The sequence below is a fragment of the Phascolarctos cinereus genome, unplaced genomic scaffold, assembly GCF_003287225.1.
Source record: "Phascolarctos cinereus isolate Bilbo 61053 unplaced genomic scaffold, phaCin_HiC Scaffold_4;HRSCAF=312, whole genome shotgun sequence".
Taxonomy (NCBI): Eukaryota; Metazoa; Chordata; class Mammalia; order Diprotodontia; family Phascolarctidae; genus Phascolarctos; species Phascolarctos cinereus.
Window position 1 is genome coordinate 590,802,150 of NW_027555847.1, and position 25,365 is coordinate 590,827,514.

Consider the following 25,365-nt stretch of genomic DNA (forward strand, 5'->3'; position numbering starts at 1 on the left):
TGGAAAGTCATCTAAACCTTTATAAGGCATCAAGGTAGGACTTTTGTGGAGAAAGAAATAGAAGGAAAGGGAAAAATGACATGTAACAAAAAATTTTCAGCAGCCATGGCATTGTTAGGTTACCATAATGCCCAGAATGCCTCAGGCTAGCAACGTGATCCCCTTCCTCATCAAAAGTTCCAAATCAGAATATTGACAAACCTTTTTTTTTTCTCCATGAAACACAACTATGATTTTGTAATAGAAGTCACTGGGAAGATGAGATTTGTTTTACAGAAAGACGTTTACATCCAACTCTGTTGAAATGCAGCTCTGCTTTAAAGAAAGCATTTTCAGTACTAGCTAGATTACTTTAGTTTCCATATTGATTTTGGAAAATTTTTAAAAATGTTTTTCTTTTATTTTAGCCCATACTTGCCATTTTATTAGCATAGGGAGTTCCCTCCCAGTGTGGAAAATTTCTTTACTGATAAAGATAGGCAATTTCTTTGCCATATGTAGTTTAAAAAGTGTTGCCTAGGGCACTGAAAGGTTAAACATCTTGCCCAGGGTCACGAAGCTAGTATGTGTGTGTATGGGGGCATCCTACCCCGCCTCTTCTACTCCCCTCTCTTGAGTCTGTCCCCAAACATGTGGGAACAGCTAGGCAGAGCCACCACCATCAGGGGCATTCCCCTTTTTTCCCTTTGCCCCTTTGCCTAGGCTTCATGACTACTCACATTCTTTTTGACGAGATGGAACACCATCAGACCTCACCGTGTTGTCTCCCTCAATAAGAGTATGAGCTGCTTGAGAGCAGGGACTACATTGTTTTTTGTAATTGTATTCCCAGCATGTAGCACGGTACGTATCACACAATTAGCACTTAATAAATGGTTTTTCATTTATCCATCCATCCATCCATCTATTCATTCATCCATTCATCCACGTAACCCAAGACTTTCTGACTCCAAAGCCAGCCTTGCATCTTCTACCTCATTCTGCTCTACTGTCTTGAATAAGAATATATTTTATTACCATCATGGTGGTCTCTGCAGCACTGGAAGGAGGATCTAAAAGGCATTCTACCAAAAACCTATTTTGCAGCATTGAGGTAAAATGACAAAGTTTTAGTAGGAGTAGAATTAATGGTAGAGACAAGAATATCATTGAGAACTCCTAATTCCTAATGTATCCTTTTTAAAGCACCTAGCACAGGGCTTCTAGTGCCAAGCACAGTGTTGGGTACATAGTAGGTACATTATACATGTCTGCTGATTGATTGACTGTTATAATGTAAAACAATGAGCACTGGTCTGAGTGTTGTGATCATTGAGGCCCACTTCTGGTTTTGCTGCTAATGAACTGTGTAGACTTTGGGCAAGTGACTTCACCTTGGTGGAGCTATTTTCTTTGTATAATAAGAGAACTAGACTGGGTAATCTCCAAAATCCCCTGGTTTTCTGAAATTCTTTGACTTTTCTGATTCAGCTGCCAAGAACCGGCTGGTCTACATGGCTCCGGAGGTTCCCATTCTGCTCAAAGATTTGACAATTCTGTGATGATTTGTTTGGGCCTTTCTTCCTTCACCTATATCTCCCAACAAACCATATTCTGATTTCAGGAGACAAGCTCCTTACAAAGAGAGCCCATGGCATTTTAAGAAGCAATTAAGAGTTGATATTTCATAAGGAAACTAAATGATATAAAAATACCACTATTATCCAGCATTGGAATTCAGCACATAAGCAGGGCTACAGAGAAGCTAGTTAGAATGCAAGGTAAAGAAACCTGCACCACACTACAAAGAAGACTAACAGGTAGGCAGAAATAAGAATTCTAGTCTGGAATCCGGCCAATTCACTGGAGGCTGCCTGCTGTATTCCTGTAACAAGTATCGTGGGATTCTAATGATCAACAGAAGCTTGGATTCAGTTGCTTCTACATAATCTTTTATTTTCTTTTCCTCGTTGCCCTAGAGCGTATTTAGAAATCTTGGGGGGTGGGGGAATTGGTTAAAGGAAAATGCCAAACTTGACATAGACAATGCAAAATCAATGCAAAAAAAATTGGTCTCTAAAAATGGCTTTTGCTGAAGAACCAGACATCATCCTCTCTCCATTCCTCTATTTGCATGTTCTTGTGAAAGAAGATGTTACCACAGTCATTTTTTCTGCTTTGGGAAATTATTCATTTCTGTTATTCCAGAAGACCTGACTATAGCAGACAGAAATCCACAGAAAGTAAATATTTTAACTAATAATAAGTAGCCTGAGTATATATTGGATTTATAAGCTGACCTTGTTTAACCTAAGTAGGACATAGATTTCAAGCCTCCATTTTGGTGCACTCTAACTTCTAAAAGGCTGGTACCATTTTTCGTTTGTTTTAAAAAATTCAAACTCTTTGAAAATTCTCTTCCTTCACCCTTGCTGTGCATGGGTTTTTATTATAATCCAATATTCCAATCCAACAAGAGTTATTAAGTACCAACTGCATATAGACAAGGAATGGGGCTGCAAAGTACCCAAGATACAAAAACAAGACCAAATATAATCTATGAAACAACCACTGGTACTCTTCCTTTCTTCTCCCCCCCCCAAGAGTTAGGTATTCTTCCTCTCCTTTCCCTCCCCCTCCCCCATTTTTTCCCAGAAAGGTGATTCCAGGGCTTGATTAGCCCAGGGGCCACCCTCACAGCTTCCTGGTAGCTTCTGGCCACATAGGCATGACTTCCTAATTCCTTAAGGGCATAAAAGATTTACCCCCATGTAGGCTGGGCCCTTCAGAATCAGGTGTCCCAACACTAAAAGATTCATCATACCTGCTGAACAGACTGTTTAACTAAGGAGATTAGGAGGTCAGAGTGGGGCTAGCAAGACACAATTAGTGTCTGATAGGAACGGGGCAATGAGCATTGAGGTACAGTAGGAGAAAGGCTCCCAACATTCTGTGCCTGGAGCCACTCAGAAACCTGCCGGAATCCTGGCAGCTGACAGGGGCTGAGGCAGAGGAGGGGAAGGCATCCAGGGGGATTTCTGAAGCACCAGGTCCTGCTGGTGTCAGGCTGCCCACTTAGGAGAAAGATGCAACAAATAAGTTTCAACCAAGTCACGATATTTTCTAGAGTCAATCCCATCTATAGAAGTCTATGTTCAGGTATTCTCTAACTAGGAAAAGCTAAATTTTTATTAGCTACAACAATCAAAAAGCAAACAAAAAACCAACCTCTTCAACTTGCATAGGTACTGGAGATATTAATGGAAAAATGAAAACATGTTTAAGTGTGGTTCAAATTTGTACAATACTGAGTACAGTTGATATATGTATGGTATTCCCAAACCAGTAATACTTTAGAAATCCACAAAAGGAATCTTGTCATGTCATGTCATGTGGCTAGCTGCTGTCAGTCAGTCAACAAGCATTTATTAAGTGTTTATGTAAACCAGGCATCGTGCTAAGCTCTGAGGATACCAAAAATGATGAAAATGTAGTCTCTGATGGAGGAGACTACAAGCAAATAATTAGCTCCATAAAAGATAAATACAGAGTAGATGGAAGGTAATCAAAGAGGGGAAGGCATTAGTAGCTACACCCTTAGGATTTGGACTTGGAATCAAGAAGATCTGGGTTCAATGCCTACTGCAGACACTGGGTAAGTCTCTTAACCATCCTCTTACTTTGTTTCTTTATTTTCAAAATGAGGTGGTTGGAATCCATGTGCTCAACAATCCTTTCCATCTCTAAATCTATGATCCTATGACTTCCAGAGACTATGCCCTGGAAGAACTAAGTCACTGCACTCTGGAAATTCTGACCTGGGATCATTCTATTCTGATCAATATGTAACCCCAATCCTTCTTTTCCTCTTCCATCTTCCTGCCAGATGAAGAGTAATTCACTCCTACTTTGGAATTCAATAGCGAGGTTACTGTTAAAAATTTTATTTTTAATTGACATATGACATATGTCACTTCTTAGATTTCATGCTCAAATTGAACTAGAAATTTTATCCCAAGTCCAGGTTTTTATTAAATAGTTAATCCCTTAGTTAATCTACTCAGCTTTGGAACTCTGCCCTGCCTAGGGCTGAGCTGTCCTAGTTGGTGAGTACAAATTTACCTATCCCACTATTGCTAACCAGATCTAGACCATTTTTCACATCTATCCACCCTGAACATCACGCCATCTCCTCCCCCTACCACTACAGGGATCCACTCATCTATGCAGTTTTTTAAACTCTGCCCTGGGATTGACCTGTCTTGACTGGCAAGGGAGTATCAGCTCACTTAATCCACTTTATTAAGCCTTCCCTAGATGAGTTTTACATCGATTCATCCCAGATAGCCTCCCTTGCCCTCACTTCCTACCCTGATCCATATACATCCTCCTTTTCTAAAAAGATCCTAACAATTAACTGTCATATGGCTCTACTCATCAACCTCATGATCCTCCACACAAAAACTTGCTTCCCTGGCCACCATTCTTCTATGCGTTATGTTTTCCCTTATGAGAATGTAAGTTTCTTGAGGGCAGGAACTGTCTTACTTTTGTGTATTATATTCTCAACACAGCATAGTGCAAGGCATGCTGTAGGCATCTAATAAATGCTTTTTAATTCATTCCTTCAACTATGCCCCTGTCTTGTTAACAGACTGGTAGAGAGTCAGTCTGTTTTCCTGATGAGATGTGGCTTAACACAACATCCTATCAGCCACTTGCTAACAGGTGCTAAGAATTGCTGTCTGCAAAGCAATCCCTTTTCAGAACAATATTCATAACCTACTGGCAAAGAATGTGGGAGTGGCATTGATAGCATAGTATCTCTGTCTATGTAAAAAACAAAACAAAACAAAACAACAAACTCAAAGATAATGAAGAATGCCAGGAAAGAGTCAGGAAAACAAATGACAGCCCACCCCAACTCTACCAATGTTTCCATGCAAAAAAAAAAAAGTTCTCCTCTCTCTCTCTAGATGGTGACTTACACTTTTTTTTAGTTTTTTTTTTTATTTTGTCATATGAGTTGCCATTTCTGAGGGAGGTTTTTGAGTCAGGGATTATCTTTTACCTTTCTTTGTATACCCAGAGTTTGATGTATATAGTAGGCACTTAATAGATGTTTATTAACTGACATGACCTCTCACTCCACTGTCTTGCCAATAATCACCCTCTTCTCTTCTTTTTTTATTTTTCAATTTACTATTTATTAACATTCATTTTTAAAAGTTTGACTTCCAAATTCTCTCCTTTCCTCGAGCCCCTCCCCAACCCATTGAAAGTGCAAGTAACAGCGATTATACATGCGAAATCATGTGAAACATATTTCTATATCAGCCATGTTTGCAAAAAATGTAATAAAAATATAGAAAGTGAAAAAATGATACATCAATTTGCGCTCAGAGCTCATCAACTCTCTTTTTGGGAGGTGGATAGCATTTTTCATCACAAGTCTTCTGCAATTGACCCTTCTCTCTTCTTGAAGAAAGTCTTTTAGGCAGTAGTCTAGAAATACCACTGAATTTGGGGTCAGGAGACCTGGGTTGCAGCCCCAGTTCTGTTGTTTATTACATGGGTGATCTTGGGCAAGTCAATTTTCTTCCTTAGGTCCCAGTTTTCTCCCTGGCCAGATGATAAGGCTGGGTAATTGATTACTAAGTTCTTTTCTATCCTCTGATACACAGAATATACAGGTTTGTGTAGACTAAAAGCTTTTTTTATTCCTTAATCCAAATTTTCTTATAAAGGAATAAGGACATAAGCATTTATCAAGCACCTACTCTGTTCTGGGCACTTAGCTAAGTACTTTACAAATATCATCTCATTTTATTCTCACCAACAAATCTGTGAGGCAGGTGTATTACATTCCCAATTGTATAGTTGAGGAAACTGAGGTAGACAAAGGCTAAATGACTTGTCTAAGACCACACAGGCTGCTTGAGGCTGGATTGGAACTCAGGTCTTCCTGTTGTGAAGTCCAGCATCCTATCCACAATTGTATATGGGCTCACTCTGAGCCTGCTGTCCAACCTAAGCCAAGCCAATAAAAGTTTATTAAGTACCTACTATGTATAAGATATTGTTCTAGGTGCTGGGGATATGAAAGTGAACTGAAAAACAGTTCCTGCCCTCAAGAAGCTTCCATTCTATCCAATTGAAACCACCAAGTATCAGAATACATATTTAACTATCTTGGAGCATTCAGTCAAGTTCCCTGTAGACAATGGGAATTGCAGGGTTGGATTAGATGATCTCTAAGACACCTCCTAGCCCTAAATCTATGGTCTATGATCTCTAATTTTTTATCCTCTGCAAATGAATAGCTGGACCCAAAGAATAGTGACTGACAATCAGATACAGGTAGTAATGGATTCCCCTGACATTTATGCTTGGTCCTGAATAGTTTAATATTTTTGTCAGTGACTTGGATAAAAGCACAGATAGCATGCTTCTCAAATTGTCAGATGACCTAAGTGCTTGTGGTTATTGGAAGACACAGATTACAGTATAATGACAGTTTTGGAGTTTGGGTCTTATCCTGTAATTTCACTGGTCTAGGGAACCTCCTGGTCAAGAAATTGTCTTTATCAATGAAGATCTGAAGCTTCTCTGCAATTTATAGTCTCAGAGAGTTACTTGGGGCACTTTAGAGGTTAAGTGACTTGCCCAAGGTCATTCAGCCAGTATGTCTCTCTCTCTTTCTCTTTCTTTCTCTTAGCATACCAGGCTGCCTCACAGACGACAGATGAAGGATCCAAAAATATCACACAAGAACATCGTGCTGAATTGGTTGCCATGAAATTTAGTAAGGATAGAAGTGACTTAAAAATAAATCCTCACAGGTACAGTATGGGAGAGGCACAAGAAGATCTAGGGTTTTTAGTGGACTACATGGTTAACTTGAATCAATATAACAGCCAAAAAAGGCTAATACAACCTCAGGTTGCATTAGAAGAGGTATAGTTTCCAGGATTAGATTGGTGTACAACCACGTGGCTTAGTAGATAGAATGCTGAGCCTGGCGTCAGTAACACCTGAGTTCAAATCTGGCCTTAGACACTTATGAGCTGTGTAACCCTGGGCAAGTCACTTAGCCTGTTTGCCTCAGTCCACTGGAGAAGGAAATGGCAAGCCACTCCAAAGTATCTTTGCCAAGAAACCTGTCCATGGGGTCATGAAGAGTCTGACACAACCTGTCCATGGGGTCATGAAGAGTCTGACACAACTGAACAATAACCTATCCTTCTATCTTCATGTGTTTGAACAGTTAATATATTAATGAGGGATTCTAGTTTTTCCTATTAGCCCCCATGTTGTTGTTGTTGTTTGTCCTTCTTTTTCAAGGAGGACTATGGCATCAGGAAGGTGATACCATGCAGACATGGAGGCCCATGGGTAAAGCTGAAAAGTATTGAATTTAGTCTTTATTCTAAAACTTTTTATCAATGAGAAGCAGAATGGGCTGGCCTTGCAAGGTAGTGAGTTCTCCCTCACTGGCCATCTTTCTTCAAGCAAGGGTTGGATGGCCATTTGTCAGGTAGGATGGAGAGAGGATTCTTTTCCAGGTACAAGTTGTCATAGGTAATCTCTTAATGGCCTTTCCAACTCTGTGATTCTGTGAGCCTTACCTACAAAAACATCTGGGAAAGACTAGGACTTAATCACAGAATGTAAGGGGACCTAGAATGAAGTATTAAACTAACTGTAAAAAAAACACAACCAGGCATGGTGATCTTTTTATGAAATACAAACCAATTCCTTACAGAAATTATCAGCCACTTGCTAAATGGTCCCAAGAATTGCTGTTTGGGAAAGAATTCCTTCTCAGAGCAATCCCTTCCACAAAGTAGGAAAATTAAAAAAGGAACAATACCACTCGAGAAGCTAATTATTGGTCATCTCATAGGCAAACCATAAAGACAATGGGACAATTCTGGAGGTAGGCGGTTAGGACAAACCCAGCTTTTGATGAGACGTGTAGAAAATGCTCTCAGCTGGGGAAGGGAAGACTGCCCGGAGCCACATGGAGCTTCAAGAGCAGAAATGTTAGCAGGGGCGGCCACTGTAAGGACCAGTGACCAAAGACTCAAGGACCAAGATTGGGTGGCCCTATTAGGCATGAAGTGTCTGTGCTACTGTGCTGTTGTGGTCATCCTAGACTATAGATCTCAACATCATTATGTATTGCTTTTCTCCCCTTAGCTACAGAAGCTCCAAGCCTTTTCCTTCAGGTCACAGAGAAAGTCTGTCTGCCTTTCTTTTTTATTTGTTTTAGATATTAACTTTGTTTTGTACAGGCATTTGCTTGTCCTGCTTCTTGGGAATATTGTTGGGAGGAGGCAAATGAGGGGAGGGGTAAGAGAGAAATTTAAGGCTAAAGCATTCTGCCAGAGCAGAACTTTCTCTGGTTGAGGACTCTGAACTAAAAAAAGGAGAGAATTATATATTCTTTTGTTACAACTTCACAGAGCAGTGGAAGAATGTACTGGGAAACACATCTAGTAGATAGTGTTGAACTTGGGGGTTAGGAAGTCTTGAGTTCAAATCCTGACTCAGGTAGTGAATCAGCTGAGGGACCCTGGGTAAGTCACTTAACTTCTCTGTACCTCAGTTTCCTTATCTGTAAAATGGAGATAATAAATAGTATCTACTTCCCAGGACTGTTGTGAGAGTAAAATGAGATAATATTTGTAAAGTGCTTTGCAAACTTTAATAACCATTATTGTCTTTTGCAGTTCTTATTCTTTGGGTGAAGTAAGAAGTCCAGAAGAAAGCATCAAGATCACCTGAGTGTGCCATAGTGGACTTAGAATCAGGAGGACTTGGGTTCAAATCCTGCCTCTTACACTTACTAGCTGTGTTAACATGGGCAAGTAATGTAAACAACACAGTGAATAGCAAATAGACACATAGCAAGCACTTAATAAATGCTTGCTGGTTTGGTCACAGTGCCTGGCACATAGTAGGCACCTAATAAATGCTTGTTCGCTTGGTTAGCTTCCTCAATTGTCAAATGAGGATGCTGGACTAAAAGTCCTCTAAGATACTTTCCAGTTCCAAAACCATGATCCTATTCTCTGTGACTCCTTTTGGCAGAGTTAAGAACTGCCATATAAACAAGGCTTGTCACCATTCTGAGTCCAAGAGTAAATGGGAATCTCTAAGCCCTTCTCTTCCAAAAAGGTACTTAGCTCCTGCTTAAACTAGGGTTGTTAAAGCTGATGATGTTTTCCAAAGGAAAGACTGGGACAAAGCCTGAAAGAGGTGCCTCACTGCTATTCTAGAGGAGAAGGTTTCCATTTAGAGAGAAGGAAGTAATGTGCTGGGAGATAACGTAGGAAAATGCCACATTAGTAACAGCACTTTCACATGGGGCTGTCAACGTGAAAGAACGGTAGAATCGGGAGTCAAGAACCTGATACAGAAACCCAGTTCTTAACTTTCTGGGCTTCAATGTTTTCATCTGTAAAATGAAGATGTTAAACTGGATAACCTCTAAGGTCCCTTCTACCTCTAGATATATGATCCTATAAAAAGTCAGGCTTCCCTCCCTCCCCCCCTCCCCACTTTGCTCACATGCAGGGGTTTTATTTGCAAATATTTAACAACCATCTCTCTAGGAAAAAAATGCATTAAAGGTACTAAATTTTTAAGTTTAATCTGCATTATCAACACATCAACATGCAACATCAACAGACCAAAAATACACCCCTTAGGAATTCCCTCCCCAGTTTCCAGTAGTGAATGATGTAGTTGTATGTTATCATTTAATTAGTATACTTGGCACATAATCTACTACTTTTCCCATGTAAGCTTTAGCATCATTCTTGTTAGGTTGCAGGTTCCTTAAGAATCCTTTCTCGATGAAAGGCGTAACAATAAACTTTTGCCAACTTGACTTAAAGACTGCTTGAGTTTGTGAATTCATTCCAAAGGACCTCATCTTATATTCAGGTCCTTGATGGGTTGAAATCTCTTGGACCTCAACATTTCCAGCATATTCCTGGTCACATGTAACTTTATTTCATTTCTCTGAACTTCAGTGTTCTTATTTCTGATATGTAAAGAAGTGGACTGGTTGATCTCTTAGAACCCCATTCAAGTGCTAACATTCTAGAAATGGGGATGATTCACAAAAACAGTCCTACTTGCCTCCTGCCTGCTTGAAAGGTGGAAAGAAGCTTGATTGGTTGTTTAGACCCAAGTTCTGGTTGGGTTTGGAATTGCCCTTGGGTTTGCAAGGAAAGTCAAGACCATGGGGAAAATGGGTGAAGAACTTCCACATGTCAGTTACATTTCAGAAGTAATAACTGGTTAAACATCCCCCATAAGATGCAAGAGAGAAAGACCTTTCTCAACACTCAGTCTTCCAAATGATTACTTTTATTTTTCTTTTAGTGCCTTTCCTCCATTAATTATTTCCTATTTATCCTGTACATAGCTTGTTTGTATATATTTGTCTGCTTATTCTCTCTCTCTCTCTCTCTCTCTCTCTCTCTCTCTCTCTCTCTCTCTCTCTCTCTCTCTCTCTCTCTCTCTCTTTCCATCCCCACCCCCCCCACACACATTAAATTGTGAGCTCCTTGTGGGCAGGGACTGTCTTTTGCTTTTCTTCCAATCTTCAGCGCTCACCACATTTTCTGGCATATAATAGGTGCTTAATAAATACTCCTTGACTGACTGGGAAATGCTTATTCCCTTTTCCAGTTGGTCAATAAACATTAAGTACCTACTAAGTGGTAAAAATAAGCACTTACTAATGATAATAATTAATACTTATTGATTGACCAATGAGGTAGCTGGCTCATTCTCCATAGGATGTTAGATGCTTAAGGGTGGACTGTTGAGTGTTGGGGGTGGGGCTTCTCTGAAGGCTCCCTCCTGAGGGTGGGGGGGAACAGGTGAGGGTGGGCACAGGTTTAGGCTAGCCAGTGGGAAGGGTGCAGCGCAGAGGCAGCTCAGGTGAGGGAACTAACTGGCCAGGTGAGAGCACCACGGGTGGGACCTTCACAGATGAGAGGGACGGAGGTGAGGGAGATGCAGGGGAAGGAAAACACTGGCAAGAGCCGCGCAGGTGTGCGGCAGGGGTTAGGAAACGACTGGCCAGGTGACAGCCCTGCTGGGGGACTACACAGGTGAGAGTGGCGTAGGAGGGAGCTGCGCAGGTGAGAGAGATACCGGAGAGGGAATACAGTGGCAAGAGCAGAGCAGGTTGAGGAGCGGACTGCCCAGATGACAAAGGGCAGGTGGAGGGGGGGGATTCCCAGGTGACAGCGGCGCAGGTGGGGAACTGCCCAGGTGGGGATCAGCGTGGCCTCGGCTCCTTACCTGATTCCTATTGTACCAAAAGCCGGAGAGGGAGCCGTTGCCCGCACCCTGAGCCCCGTAGGTGAAGTTCCATGCCAGCTCGTCCAGGGTCTCGGAGAAACCCACGTCCCCCGAGCCCTCAGACTGCAAGGACTCCATTAGTTGCCCGCGTGGGGAGGCGAGGAGCGCCCCGAGGGCGAAAACCCCGCCGCCACCTCCTCTCAGTCTGCTAGTCTTTATCCTCTCGCTTCACCCAGCCTGGCCGCCGTGTCGGGAGCGAGCCCTCCAGCACCTTCAGGGGCCGCTGGAGGGGGTGGGGTGCGGCACGGAGGAGGCGGCGCTGCCCTTGGGGAGAGCAGGGCAGAGGCTGCGCGCACACTTCCTGGTCTGGCACTGGCACCTTTGGGGTGGGGCGGGAAAGCCACCTTACTATCATGCAGTCACCTCACGCAGAGGTGGGAGACGGTCCTGGGGGTGAGAGGCGGCATCCTAACCCCCTTGCCTCCCGCACCACCATCAAGAAGTGGGGAAGGGGCCTGGGAGGCTTTCACCTGGACCTCGGACCAATAAAGCTTTGGACCGAGATTCTGGAGACCTAGGTTCTGGTCCCTGACCTGTTATTAATGAGAGGTGTAGCCTTACACAAGCCCCCTAGCTCCACTTTGGACCTCAGTTTCCTCATCTCTAAAATGAAGGGTTTGGATTAGATGGCACTTGAACCTTCTAGTTCCAAGTGTGAGCCGTAGGGGAGAAAGGGCTGTCTCTAGTGGGTACCGAGTAGGCAGCCTGAAGGAACTTGGCTGGGGAAATGGGGGGAAGAGCTGCGGGATTCCCTGCTGAATTCTTAATAATGATTATAGCCGAATTATTTTAAAGTTTACAAAGTGCTTCAACACATATCTCATCCACATAGCAGCCCTTGAGTAGCCCTAAAGAAGGCTTCCAAATCTTTGTTTCTACAAAGATACCAATGGAAAACAAAACAATCATTACCCTGCAATTTTATTTGTACGTAAACTGTGGTGTGGTTTCTAATTGCATTTCAAGTGTGAAAAGCATTCATTCCCCCTTCTGCACTTCCAGGAACAGAACTGACGTATACATTTTAACTGCAGGAATTATTATTGTTGTTGTTGTTGTTATTTAATCCCAACACATCACCTAGAATGAATTGGGAACCCTCAGTAAGTGCTTCTGGAATGAAATACCGGGCACTTAATCAACAAGCATTTATTAAGGGCCCACTATTTGCAAAGGTTTGTGCTAAAAACAAAACAAAACAAACAAAAAAACAAACAAACAAGTTCTTGCCCTCAAGGAGCTTCCATTCTAGTGTGGGAGACAATATGTAAATAATTTGGTACATTGAAGACAGATTAGGAATAGAGGTAATCTTGGAGAAGAAAGCTCTAAGATTGGGAGTGGGGGAGGAGAGAGGGACTGGGAAAACCTGTGTTTGAGTTTAGTCTTGAAAAAGGCCAGGGATTCTTAGAGGCAGAAGTGAAGAGGAAGAGGATTCCAAGTAGGAAGAGACCTGGAAGGTAAAGAAACTGCCTTCCTTTGTCCATGCCTTTCCCGTCACCTTTTGGAGAAGGGGATTTAGGATGAGCTGTAACTGTTGCCAGGAAACCAGCACAGGCATAGTAGACAAAGGGATCTGCCCAAATTTTGTCTGCATCTGTATCAGAGCTTTGCTGTTTCATAGCAGCTGATCTCAATGGCCCTTCCATTCCATCTTTAAAATTCTGTGTTTCCATACACTGTTTTTGGTTGATTATACAATACAGACACTTGTAAAAGGGGAAAGGAAGGGAAATAAGCATTCATAGGCTAAGGCCCTGTGCTAAGCTCTTTACTACTATCTCATTTTATCCTCAGTCTGGGAGGTAGGTGCTGTTATTACCCCCATTTTACAGTTGAGAAAACTGAACCAAAAATCAGTTAAGTGACTTGGTCAGGGTCACACAGCCAGTAAGTGTCTGAGGCTGGATTTGAACTCAGGTCTTCCTGACTCCAGACCCATTGCATCACCAGCTGCCTCTGAATTAATGAATAGCTTTTACAGAAAGAGCCCGAAGGACTCTAGAAGGTCATCATTTCCAAGCCTCTCATTTTATAGATAAGGAAACTGAGGTGAAAGGAGGGCAAGTGATTTGCCCCAAGGCACACAGGTAGTTAGTGGCAGAGTCAGGACTAGACAAAAGATGTGCTGACTCCAAGTTCCCAATACTTTTCCACTTAGCATCCTTCCACCACAGGGACTGCCCCAAAGTAGTAAAGGGTTTGGGAGGAGGGAGGAAGAACAAGTATTTCCTTTTCCGGGAACTGTGAACTCTGTGTGTATGTGTGTGTGTGTGTGTGTGTGTGTGTGTGTGTGTGTGTAGAAAGCAGGCAGCAGCCACCTTAAGGATGAAAAGTGATCTCAGAGATACTACAGTTTCTTGGTTGAAACACTAGGTGGGGAATGGTAAGACCCCTGCAATTGGAGCCTGAGGACTAGGGTTCACATGACAGCCATGCTACACACTTACTTCTTGTGTGACCGGGCAAATCCCATCCCCTCTCTGAGCATTAATTTCCTCTCTGTAAAATAAGGGGGTTGCACTAGATGGCCTCTGAGGTACCTTTGGGCTCTAAATTCTTTGAAAATTGCATCAGCAGAAAATGATCACTGGGACTTTATGATTGGAACTGGTTCTAATTTTTTTTTTTGCAGTGACATTGCAAAAGGCAATATTGACTTTGCTTACTGCCGAGAAACCTTCTCAGTCCCAAAGTATGATAGAATTGAAAAAAAAATGTCTTTTAATATGGCATGGAGTAATCACCAACTCAGTCACTGTGTAGTTCACTTCCACATCTGGATATTTTAAATGGCAATTATTGCTTGTTCAGTCTATTTTTATTAATGATTTTTCATAATCATCCTGCCAGCCACATTGGTAGTATCCTCTTCCAGCTCTAACATTTTACAAATCTCTGGTCCTTATTTTATGGGAGAGAAGAGAGGCTTAATTGGATTATAGTGATTCAAGAGTGAAGCCAGGAAGAGAACAGAAATTATTATTCCTGATACAGAGCTGAATATATTCAGTTCCTGCCTTTTGAGTCTTGGACTTGCTGTCCCTTTACAGTTGTTTTTTTCTTTTTGCCTTTTGCACTTATTTCAGAAGAAGCAAGCCCCATATTTAATAGGTGACAGCTGATTTTATCCTTTGTAATATGTTTTCCATATTTCAGGATGACACTACTGTTTGTGTTGCTATCCAAGTGTGTGCATATGACTGAAATGACAAATTCATGGTTATTATTCTTTCCCACAGAGTTCCTATAAAGAAGAAGGCAAATATGAAGAAGGCAAACATTAAGTGGCTTGCTTTGTGTCCAGTGCTGTACCAAGTGGGGTAAAGACAATAGTGTTTGGAAAGAATTCTGGATTTGTAGTCAGATGACCTGGTTCAAATCTAGGCTTTGCCATTATTTAGTACCTACCAATGTGACTTGGGCAAGTCGCTTAACCTTTCTAGACCTCAGTTTCGTCAGCTGTAAAAATAGGTTTATACTGCATGACTGCAAGGTCCCTTCCAGCTCTAACCCTATGATAAAAACTATTCCCCAAAAAACATTTAGACTTTTATTAAGGGGAGCTATGCTAGTCCTCATCGTAGGAAATCAGACTGGGACATTTTCTACTGTTGTTGATATTACAGTTTGTTGAATCAGAAAGGCCATTTTGAAGGACTCAGCAGGCTGTGAGGGCTCTTATCTTCTCTTTAAAGATGGACAGCCCCAGACATCAAGTTTTCAGAGTAAAGAGCTGGCACACTCAGAGCCAAGTAGCCAGTATCTTCAGGCTTAACTCTTTTTGCTTTGGACTAAATTTCCTGGTCTGTTAGAGTCTCTCTCTGGGCACTCACTCTTACTCATGGTGTACATCCCATAGATCTCTAGATTTTAATCTCTACAGGCTAATTAAAGTGGTCATCCTCCATAGTTGGGGCTATTTGCCCAATAACTATCACATACCTCTGGGGTTCAGGGTTCCCCAGTTTTTTCAGTTCCAAATCTCTTCTATGCTTCCATGTAGATGAGTAGGCAAGGAAAAGACTAGAGAAAAAGCTAAGCCTAGATTACAATATCATTTTCTTTCTTTTTTATTTTTTATCTGCCTAGCCACATTCCTGGCTTTTGATAGGTAGCCATAATGAGTAAAGAGAGAAAACATTTCCAGTTTAACTGTACATGAGAACAGGGCCTGCTAGGTGGTGCAGTGGATAGAGTCCTGGGCTTGGAATCAGGAAGACTCATCTTCATGTGCTCGAATCTGGCCTCAGACACTTACTAACTGTGTGACCCTGGGCAAGTCACTTCACCCTGCTTACCTCAGTCTCTCATCTATAAAAATGAACTGGAGAAAGAAATGGTAAACCACTCAGTATCTTTGCCAAAAACACCCCAAATGGGGTCACGAAGAATCATACACAACTGAACAACAACAAGCCTTTCTAAGGCAAACTAATCCATGCTAAAGGATTAACTTTGTGTTAGTAAGGTAGTGATTATTGATCTCGAGAGTTCTGTATTTACATTTTAACAAAAAATTTCTTGGGACATAGTACCTTAGCTCTGTGTTTCTCAAACTTTCTGGTCTCAGGACCCCTTTAAAGTTCTTTAAAATTATTGAGGACATCCCAAAAGCTTTCGTTTATGTGGGTCATAGCTATTAGAAACTGAAATGCTTTAGTATTATTAGGAAAAAGAGTTTTGGTTTCTTGGACTCCCTGAAAGGGTCTCAGGGACTCCCAAAGATTCCCAGATCACACTTTGAGAGCTGATGCCTTAACTTAGAGGAATGTTTTTCTGATAATGAGAAACTCAAACACTGTGGGAAGGCCTGTGGAGGGTATGTTTAGGGACTGAGGACCTTTCAATGTCCCTCAAATTACATCATTTAAGTGACTACCTATTCCAAATGTTTTTAAGGCTGGTCCTAAAAAAGGAAGATAGTGGTTTTATTTTTGGTAATGGGGAAATTGGATAAAAGTGGGTAAAGGTAATGACCCTAGTTTTAGAAATGGAAGATTTGGTTTTAGATGACCTCAGGACAAATTCTAGATTCCATCTTTAAGTGAAAACATCCTATATGTAACAAGAAATACTGGAGCTGACAGGTGGTCTGAAGTGAAGATAGAATAGAGATTCATCTATATACAAATCATAATTCAAACTATGAGTGTATGAATGAAAGGATGAGAGAGCACTTATTAAATGCCTACTATGTGCCAAGCACTAAGCTAAGCACTGGGGAAATAAATAGAAAACCAAATACAGTCCCTGACAACCTCTTGTGCAATGCCACACACTGCCACACTTTTCAGTGAGGATGTAAAGCTTTAAGTACTCTTTGCACAGGAAGGAAGGTAGGTTGTCAGTAATTAGGACCTTCTCTGCTCTTGCCAGTTCACTGCCCAAGTTTGTCCCCAATGCTTTTCAGTATTGAGGAAGATATCATTTTATGGCAGATGGGCACTGTACTCAAGACCTCTGGTGAATGTAGAGGTCCTCACCCCTTCATCCCTTGTCTGCTTTATCAGTAAACTAGAATTTGTGAACCCAGGCAAACTTTCAGTACCCTTGATTATACCAGTAGGAGAGGGAGCTCCCCCAGTAAGTGCTACTTTTGCTTTTAACTCTCTTTGGTTTCTGGGTTATCTAGCAGATTTAAGCTTCATGTAAGGAAACTTCCTAACACAACTCTGGCAAAGGGAAATGGGTAGTCTCTAAAGGTAGTGAATTCCCTGTCCTTGAAGACCTTCCTGCAGAAGCCAGGTGAACACCTGTCAGCTGCTATTCAGCATTGGGTTGGACTAAGCTCCCTTCTATCTTTAAGATTTGGAACTTGTGTGACACATACCACCTCCTCCTCATTGATGCTTGAAATAATTCTAGGTTGAACAAATACTCGTTGATAGAAACAGGGTAGGTTGCATCATATCAGCAAATTCAGTGTGTGTGTGTGTGTGTGTGTGTGTGTGTGTGTGTGTGTGTGTATCTGTGTCTGGGTTGGGTTCTTACCATTTTTTTGGTTTTGGATTCTTTTGGCAGTTTGGTGAAGCCCATGGACCTCTTTTCAAAACAATGTTTTTAAATAATTGAAGAAAATGACAAAATTCAGTTGAAGGTCAGTGAAAATAAAGAGGTCGCTTTTCCCATCCAAATTCATAGACTCCATCAAACCTATGGAACCATTAGGAGTCCATTGATAGTGAGTTAAGAGCTCCTTATTAATATTATAATATTTATATTACATATAATTATAATAATTAAAGAGCTCTAAGTTTACAGTATGTTGCATGCAGTACCTGGTGAGCTACCATGTTCACATGTGGCTCATTGCTGAAAGATTTGAGTGATTTGGGTTGACTAAGCAATTCCCTTTTAGGATTTAGTCCCTTTATCCTATGATGTTGGCAAGAGATGTCTATACCAGAAGGATTGGCCACTAAGCCAGGAGCAATGGCCCTCTCAGTGAACCTTGAAGAGATGACTTCATGCTCTGGCTTTCTCTTGTTTCTCATCTGCCAGGTGTATCAGAACTGTTTGAGTTTCTACCTGGAGGCACAGAGGAAGATTCTCATGGTGTCTAGGAGCACTGAGCCACTGAAGTACATGTGTTGACTAAGGCAAGCCTGAAACTGACTCTCAAAGCTCTAGCTACCACTTCTGCTTTCATTTTCTTTCCTCCATATAGGTGACTGAGCAGTGATCCATTGGATGGATGTCTCAGTGGGTCAGATAGGCAATCATTTATTAAACATCTAATATATACTGGGCACTGAACTGTTCTTAAGGAACTCACAGCCTAACAAGGGAGACAACATTTAAACACGATGTAAAAACAGGATATGTACAGAATAAATTAAAGATCATCTCAGAGGGAAAGCACTAAAGTCAGAGGATCATCTTGTGAGGTTACATTTGATTGGCTCCTCAGTTGGTGCCAGCTATGCTTCCAGAGGTCTCCTACTCCAGTGGTTCTTGGAGACGACCACTGGCAGGAAGGGATCCTAAACCTTGGCTTGGCTTGCCTATGGCTGTGGCCCTGGAGGGACTTGTTTGGACAGTCCAGAGTGAAGGTAAAGGTGAAATGCCAATTCACCAGTCCCACAAAATGCTTCAAGTTTTGACGTTTTAAACAGCATCACCCCATGATAATAGTAGTTGTAAGTCATAGCTAATGCTTAAGTCTAAGCAATGAAAACCTTTGAGTCTTTCGTGTTTAGAATTTCCTTTGTTTAAGGGAAATAAATGACTTTCCCATACCTGAACTGGATTACTCTCCCCTTTTGGGGAGACCCTAGATATGAGTGAAACCTAAGCTTTAAGACATTTCTCCCCTGCAGTTCCAGATCCAGAGAATATTCAAGAAAGAGTCTGATCCCTGTCTTTAGGGACAAGGCTTCCCCAGAACTGAACTTGGTCCCCATGTGTAGGTCCAGAAGTAAAGGGGCCTTCAGTGAATTGAGAAAGGGCAAATGACTCAGCCTAGGCCCAGAGACGGTTACTTTTACATATACATATTATTAATTATTATTGTCATATTAGCATATTTTGTTAAAAACATGACAGACTTTGGCAAGGAAAAGACAAGTCTTTCCCTTTCTTTCTGTAAGACTAAATGTAAATGTGGTTATTATTCTTCTCTGTGAGAAATTTTCCGTGTCTGGCTTGTCAGGGTGTGGTTAGGATGAATAACTGAATCATTATGAAGTAATAAACAGGCTAACTAACCAAGGGCAGGTTTAAGCAGTGTACAGTGTATAGCATTTATTTTAGGGTAAGTCAATATCCAGGTAATTTATCCAGGGCAGGGCTTGTATGGAAAGGGAGTGATGCAAGTAAATAAATACCAGCCTCATTCTGAAGGCTTCTGCAGGTAATAAACCCGCTGACTTTGGAGGAATACTGTGTAGCAGGCTTCTAACTGCATAGAAGAATGACAGAAGCAAACACAGAAACATAACTTTTAGAATTGTACATATTTATTTTTCTTAATAAAAAAGACTTGAAGCTCTTTTGGATTCTTGAAATTATTTTCCTATTTCAAAATCTGATGCAGTATAAAAAACATTAGTTGATTCCGATTTGATACTGGCAAACAAAATAAATTATACCTGACAGAAAGATATTTAGGCAAACCAAGTCACCCTGAGACTATTGTTGTTGAGTTGTTCCAGACTCTGTGTGACCCCATTTGGGGTTTTCTTGACAAAGATACTAGAGTGGTTTGCCATTTCCTTCTCCAGCTCATTTTACAGATGTGGAAACTGAGGCAAACAGGATTAAATGACTTAGCCAGGGTCACACAGCTAATAAAATGTCTGAGGCTGGATTTTGAACTCAGGTCCTTCTGATTCCAGACCCAGAAGTCTATCCATTGTGCCACCTACCCAAGAGATTACCACCTTCCATTTGCTCTGCATATTATCTTGCTTAAACAGTTTTCTCCTTCATTAGACTATGACTCTCTTAAGGGCAGGTATTTTTTGCCTTTCTTTGAATCCCCAGCACTTAGCACAATGACTGGCACATAGTAGGTACTTAATAAATGATTGGTAACAACCAACTGAACCAATGGACTTCAGTTTTTCAGAGATAAGTATTTCTTTTTTAAAAGTTGGGTTCTATTGTTATAGCTTTTTTTCCCCTCCCCTCTTGCAGGGGGACTTGGGGAAGCTAACCAATTTACATGATTTCACTTCTCCCTCTTCATTCTTTCCATTCACAATCTCATTGCTCTCGTGGCTTCTTTATGCTGATTGCTGAATCTTTTTCTCCAGCCTTGACCTTTCTTCCAAGTTCTAGTGACACACAGGACATTTCTACCAGTACTTCAAACTCCACTTGTCCAAAATCAAACCTATCTTTCCCCTAAAACCCGCTGGCCAGAGGTATCCTAGTAAATATTTAATAACTGGCTCTCTCAGAAAAAAAATAATGTAAAGATGACGTACTTTTAAATTTAATGTGCATTATTAACATCTAATAATACAACAAAATGATAGGGGAAATGTTCACAGTTAACATTTCCTCCATCATTTTCTAAAGTACAGACAATAAAATAAGCCCTGATTTGTAGGATTTGCTGATTTCCAAGGCACAAAAATAAATGGGGGCAGCTAGGTGGCAAAGTGGATAGAGCACCAGCACTGGAGTCAAGAGGACCTGAGTTCAAATCTGGCCTCAGACACATAACACTCACCAGCTGTGTGACTGTGGGTGAGTCACTTAACTCCAATTGCCTCACCAATAAATAAATAAAAAAATAAACGCTCACACTGAAAATTTAACAATCAGCTCTTACCCTCTGGCTCTAGCACATCTCTGGTGCTAGTTCTTCTGACGTCCTTATTTCAGTTAGTGAAGCTTCCATTCGCTTTGATCCCCTTGGAAAGGATTATCCATCATTACTCCCTCGGATCTTGCCACGTACTTCTTTCGCACCTGTCTTGAATTTAGCATGAGGGCAGAGATATTGTCTCATTCATGTTTTATCTCTGCTGTACCTAGCATAATGCTTTGCAAATGGGAGACATTCATTGATGTTTGTTTCATGCATAAGGATATAAAGGAACCAGGTAAAATGTATTCTTAAAAAATTATACAAGGTAATGGATTTTCATAGTGGTGAAATAATAGCTAACATTTACATAGCACTTACTTTTTGCTAGGCACTATGCTAAAGCACTTTACAAGTATTATCTCAGTTGATCCTTTCAACAACCCTGGGAGGTGGGTGCTATTATTATGTCCATTTTACAGTTGAGGATACTGAGGTCAAATAACTTGGCCTGGGTCACACAGCTATTAAGTGTCTAAGGCTGGATTTGAACTCAGATCTTCCTAATTCCCAGCCCTATCCACTATACAACCTAGCTGGCCATTCTTGGTAAACATTTATGTCAGCTAGCTATCTTCTCTTTTATCTAGTAACTACTTTTTAATTACCTGGCTACAGAAATAGAATGGTAACTTATATTTGCACAACATGGGGCTTCAGATTCTAAGGCTCAAAATCTTTCTTTTTCTTTTTCTTTTCTTTTCTTTTTTTTTTTTGGCACGAGGCAATTGGGGTTAAGTGACTTGCCCAGGGTCACACAGCTAGTACGTGTCAAGTGTTTGGTCTGAGGCCATATTTGGACTCAGGTCCTGCTGACTCCAGTGCCAGTGCTCTATCGACTGCACCACCTAACTGCCCCAAATTTATATTCTTTTTTTTTTGTTTTGTTTTTGGTTTTTTGGTTTGGCAATCAGGGTTAAGTGATACAGCTAGTAAGTGCCAAGTGTCTGAGACTGGATTTGAACTCAGGTCCTCCTGACTCCAAGGCCATAGCTCTATCCACTGCATCACCTAGCTACCCCTCAAAATCTTTCAATGGCTCCCCATTACCATAAGAATCAAGTCCAAACTCTTTAGCTGACATCCAAGACCCTGCACAATCTGTGGCTAATCTACTCTTTTTGCTTCTTTCTCATCTTTTCTAAACTTCAGCCAAACTATGTGCTTTTCTGTTTCCTAAACACGTCCTCTGTTTTTCTACCTTCTTTTGCTTTCAAAGCCTGACTCAGTACCATCTATTCCATGAAACCCTACCTGATCCTCTTCATCAACCAAAAGGATTCTCTACCTCCTCCAAAGTCTGGAATCATTTTGCTCCTAGTACACTGATTTCCATGAGAATCGGGTTTTATATTATTACTATTATAATTAAAATAATGATAATAATAGTTGTTCAGTTGTGTCTGGTCCTTCGTGACTTTATGTGGAGTTTTCTTAGCAAAGATACTAGAGCAGTTTGTCATTTCCTTCTCCAACTCATTTTACAGATGTGGAAACTGTGAGGAAGTGACTTGGCCAGAGTCACACAGCTAGTGTCAGATTTGAACTCAGGAAGATGAGTCTTCCAGACTCCAAGCCTGGCACTGTACCACTGTGCCACCCATTTGCCCACTTTAGGTTTGCAAAGTGCTTTACAAGTGTGATCTCATTTGATCTTCACAACAACCCTGGGAGGTAGGTGGTATTATTATCTCCATTTTAAAGATGAGGAAACTGAGGCAGTCAGCGGTTAAGTGACTTACCCCTTATCTTGTGAGCTCCTTGAGGACAGGGATTGTCTTTTGCCTCTTTTTGTATCTCCAGTTCTTGAAACATCATAAATATTTTTGACCATTTTAGGTGGAAACTGAGACCCAGAGAAGGATCAAATCAGTAATAAGTAACAGAGCCAAGATTCAACCCTAGGTCCTCTTACTCAATCCAGTCCTCCTGCTACTACCCCAGACTGCCTTCTCTCCCTACTAATTAATTTCTATTCTAGGTTATAAAATGCATAATATTGGGGACACTGTCTTACGTAAGTTTTGTATCTTCTCCTCTTGCTCCTCTCACATAGTAGGCATTTAACAAACATTTGTTTAACTGAATAGAATTTCTGTCTTTCTTGGACACTCAGTCTAATATTTATGATAGCAGTGATTCTCAAAAAGTATGCTGAGTTTTGTCCTCATGAAAAGCAAGAAGTCACCAACTTTTTGTCTGTTTCAAAGCGTCATCTCAGCCCTCATCCCTACTTTCCTCCTGTCCATAGCTTGGCACATTCCTTGGCCCTCCTTGGCCCAGCCACCATATGTTTCCTGGTCTTCTGGCTTTGGTTCTGGGGGAAAGGTCACAAGAGCGACTCTATTTGTTGAGATGCCAGTATAGAGGAAATAAGGAAATAACACAGTGAGGAAATTGGGGAGGGAAAGGAGAGGTCTGGGTAATGGATCCAGAGGCAAGCCTTTGCTCAGGAGCCCTTATTTATAACCAACTTCAACATTCAGTGGGTCCTGATTCCTCATGACAAAGAATATTTTGCCTGGACTGAAAAAAACAAAGTTTGAGAACTACTCTTTGCAAGTCATCTCTCCATCATCAGTTAGCCTTTCCAAAGGGATATTTACCATAAAGACACAGCCAGACCAGAAGTACAAACATCCCCCTTCCCCCATACACATTCTCCCTTAAGCTACCTTGGTCCCTGTTGGTCAAGGCAACAAGTTTGTACGTGATGTTGTTCCCATTTAGTTCCCCAGCAAACACCTGCTGGCTAAGTCCATCTACTGCTGGGCTGGGTCAAGTAGGTGAGTTAATACTTTGCTCTTCACCAACTGGCTTCCAGCAAATCCTAGCATGGGTTCCAGCTCCCAGAATTCTGGAGGCTCATTCTCCTGGCTTTTTATCTTTTAAAGCTCACAGGTTCACAGCCATTTCCAATTTATCTATCACAGGAAATCAGAGACAAAACAGAGACAGAAACAACAACTGGGCTGCGTGTTCAGAGGCCACATAAAGTGGCCCAATGAGGGGATAAAGGCCTACAGCCCTCTCTCCCTCAAGGAATTTTCATCGGTTCTTGTCTTTCCACGCCCAGGCAAGAAATGGCATCCGCCACCTCAGTTTGTTTGTTGTTGCCTTCGATGAGACCCCAGTTCTGGCTATGTAGTCAATCAACAGTCTGCTTCTTCATCACATGGTTAGCAGACCAGAACCAGTTACCAAATATCTGTGTATTCTGCATATTAGGGAGAACACTGTCATCACATACCATCATACTTTTCTGGAAACACCTTCTCCTCCCCAGACAGCACCTCTTTCATATGGGGACTGCATAAGTGAAAGCTATTATATATTCTTTTTTTGGGGGGGGGGTAAGGTAATTGTGGTTAAGTGACTTTCCCAGGGTCACACAGCTAGTAAGTGTCAAATGTCTGAGGCCAGATTTAACTCAAGCCCTCCTGACTCAAAGGGGGGAGCTCTATCCACTGTACCACCTAGCTACCCCTTCTACTATGTATTCTTAACAGCCCCCCCCAGTACATTAATAACAATTGAAATTTACATAGTGTTTTAAGATTTCAGAATGCTTTACATACATTATCTCATAACCCTATGAGGTAGAGGTTTAAAGGCATTATTCTCATTTTACAGAGAAGGAAACTGAGGCTCACAGAGGTTGAGTGACTTTCATTAGGGTTACACAGCTAGCATGGAAGTGTCTGAAGTACGATTTGAACACAGGTCTTCCTGACTCCATCGCTAATGTCTTACCCGTTCTTTCATGCCGCCTCTCATTTCTGCCTTCCTTGGCACCAAGCATTCCTTGGTACAGGGCACTCGATAAGCATTTGTAGGAAAATTGCTGATCTGTTATCCCTTGATAGGCTGTCCTCATCATGGCATAGTTCTCTGTTGATTCTTCATTTCCTGGGCACAAGTTACATCCTGCTAGAACAGGAATTTTAACTTTTTTTGTGTGTTATGGACCCTTTCTTCAGTCTGATGGACACCTTCTCAGAGTGATGTTTTTAAATGCATAAGATAAAATAAGCACTGAAATTATGCATTTATTATAACAATATAAAATTATGAATAAATGAAACTAATTTTAAAATTATAAAAATAAAATATGTGATAAAATTATGCATTTAAATGCATAAAATTACTTATGCATTTAAATGCAAAAGATAAAAAATTGATTGCAAAGGAAAACAAAAGTTAGTAAAAATAAAGATGTAATTATTTTCCCCCATCTAAGTTCATGTACTCCCTGAAATCTATCCCTGAACCCCCAGTTAAGGAACTAGAACAATTTTAAATGTGAGGTAGGATTATCAGATGAAACATTTTTTTTTTCTAGAATGAGTGGAGGAATAGGTCAAAAAATAGGGGAACACAAGGGAGAGTTGGGTAGGGGACCTATGTAAGAGTCAAAAAGAATGGATTTTGATTCTGCCCGTTATAGTGATGGGAAGCTCTCATCCCCATCTAGAGCCCCCTGGAGAGGTGAGGTAGCCACAGAATTAAAGCTGGGCAGTGTTATCAAAAACCAGTTGATGGGATGCACATCCTTGTACTTCTGTAATTATTGAACTTGAAAAATGAGGCCAAGGGAATAGTCTGTCTGCAGGAGCATTTTAAAGCCGAAGGAGGGAAATGCATTAGAAGAGAAACTGAAGAAGTAAAGTCAAAACAAT

At 41.2% G+C, this 25,365-nt stretch overlaps 1 protein-coding gene across 1 annotated transcript in view; it reads right to left on the reverse strand.

Annotated features, from left to right (window-relative positions):
* Window positions 1-11,629, reverse strand: part of NIPAL2 (NIPA like domain containing 2) — a 135,713-nt gene extending 124,084 nt beyond the window's left edge. The window contains exon 1 of the mRNA XM_020969064.1: window positions 11,308-11,629. Coding sequence (XP_020824723.1) covers window positions 11,308-11,445 — 138 coding nt within the window. The 5' untranslated portion in view covers window positions 11,446-11,629. The remainder of the gene's footprint in view (window positions 1-11,307) is intronic.
* Between the last annotated feature and the right edge of the window lie 13,736 nt (window positions 11,630-25,365).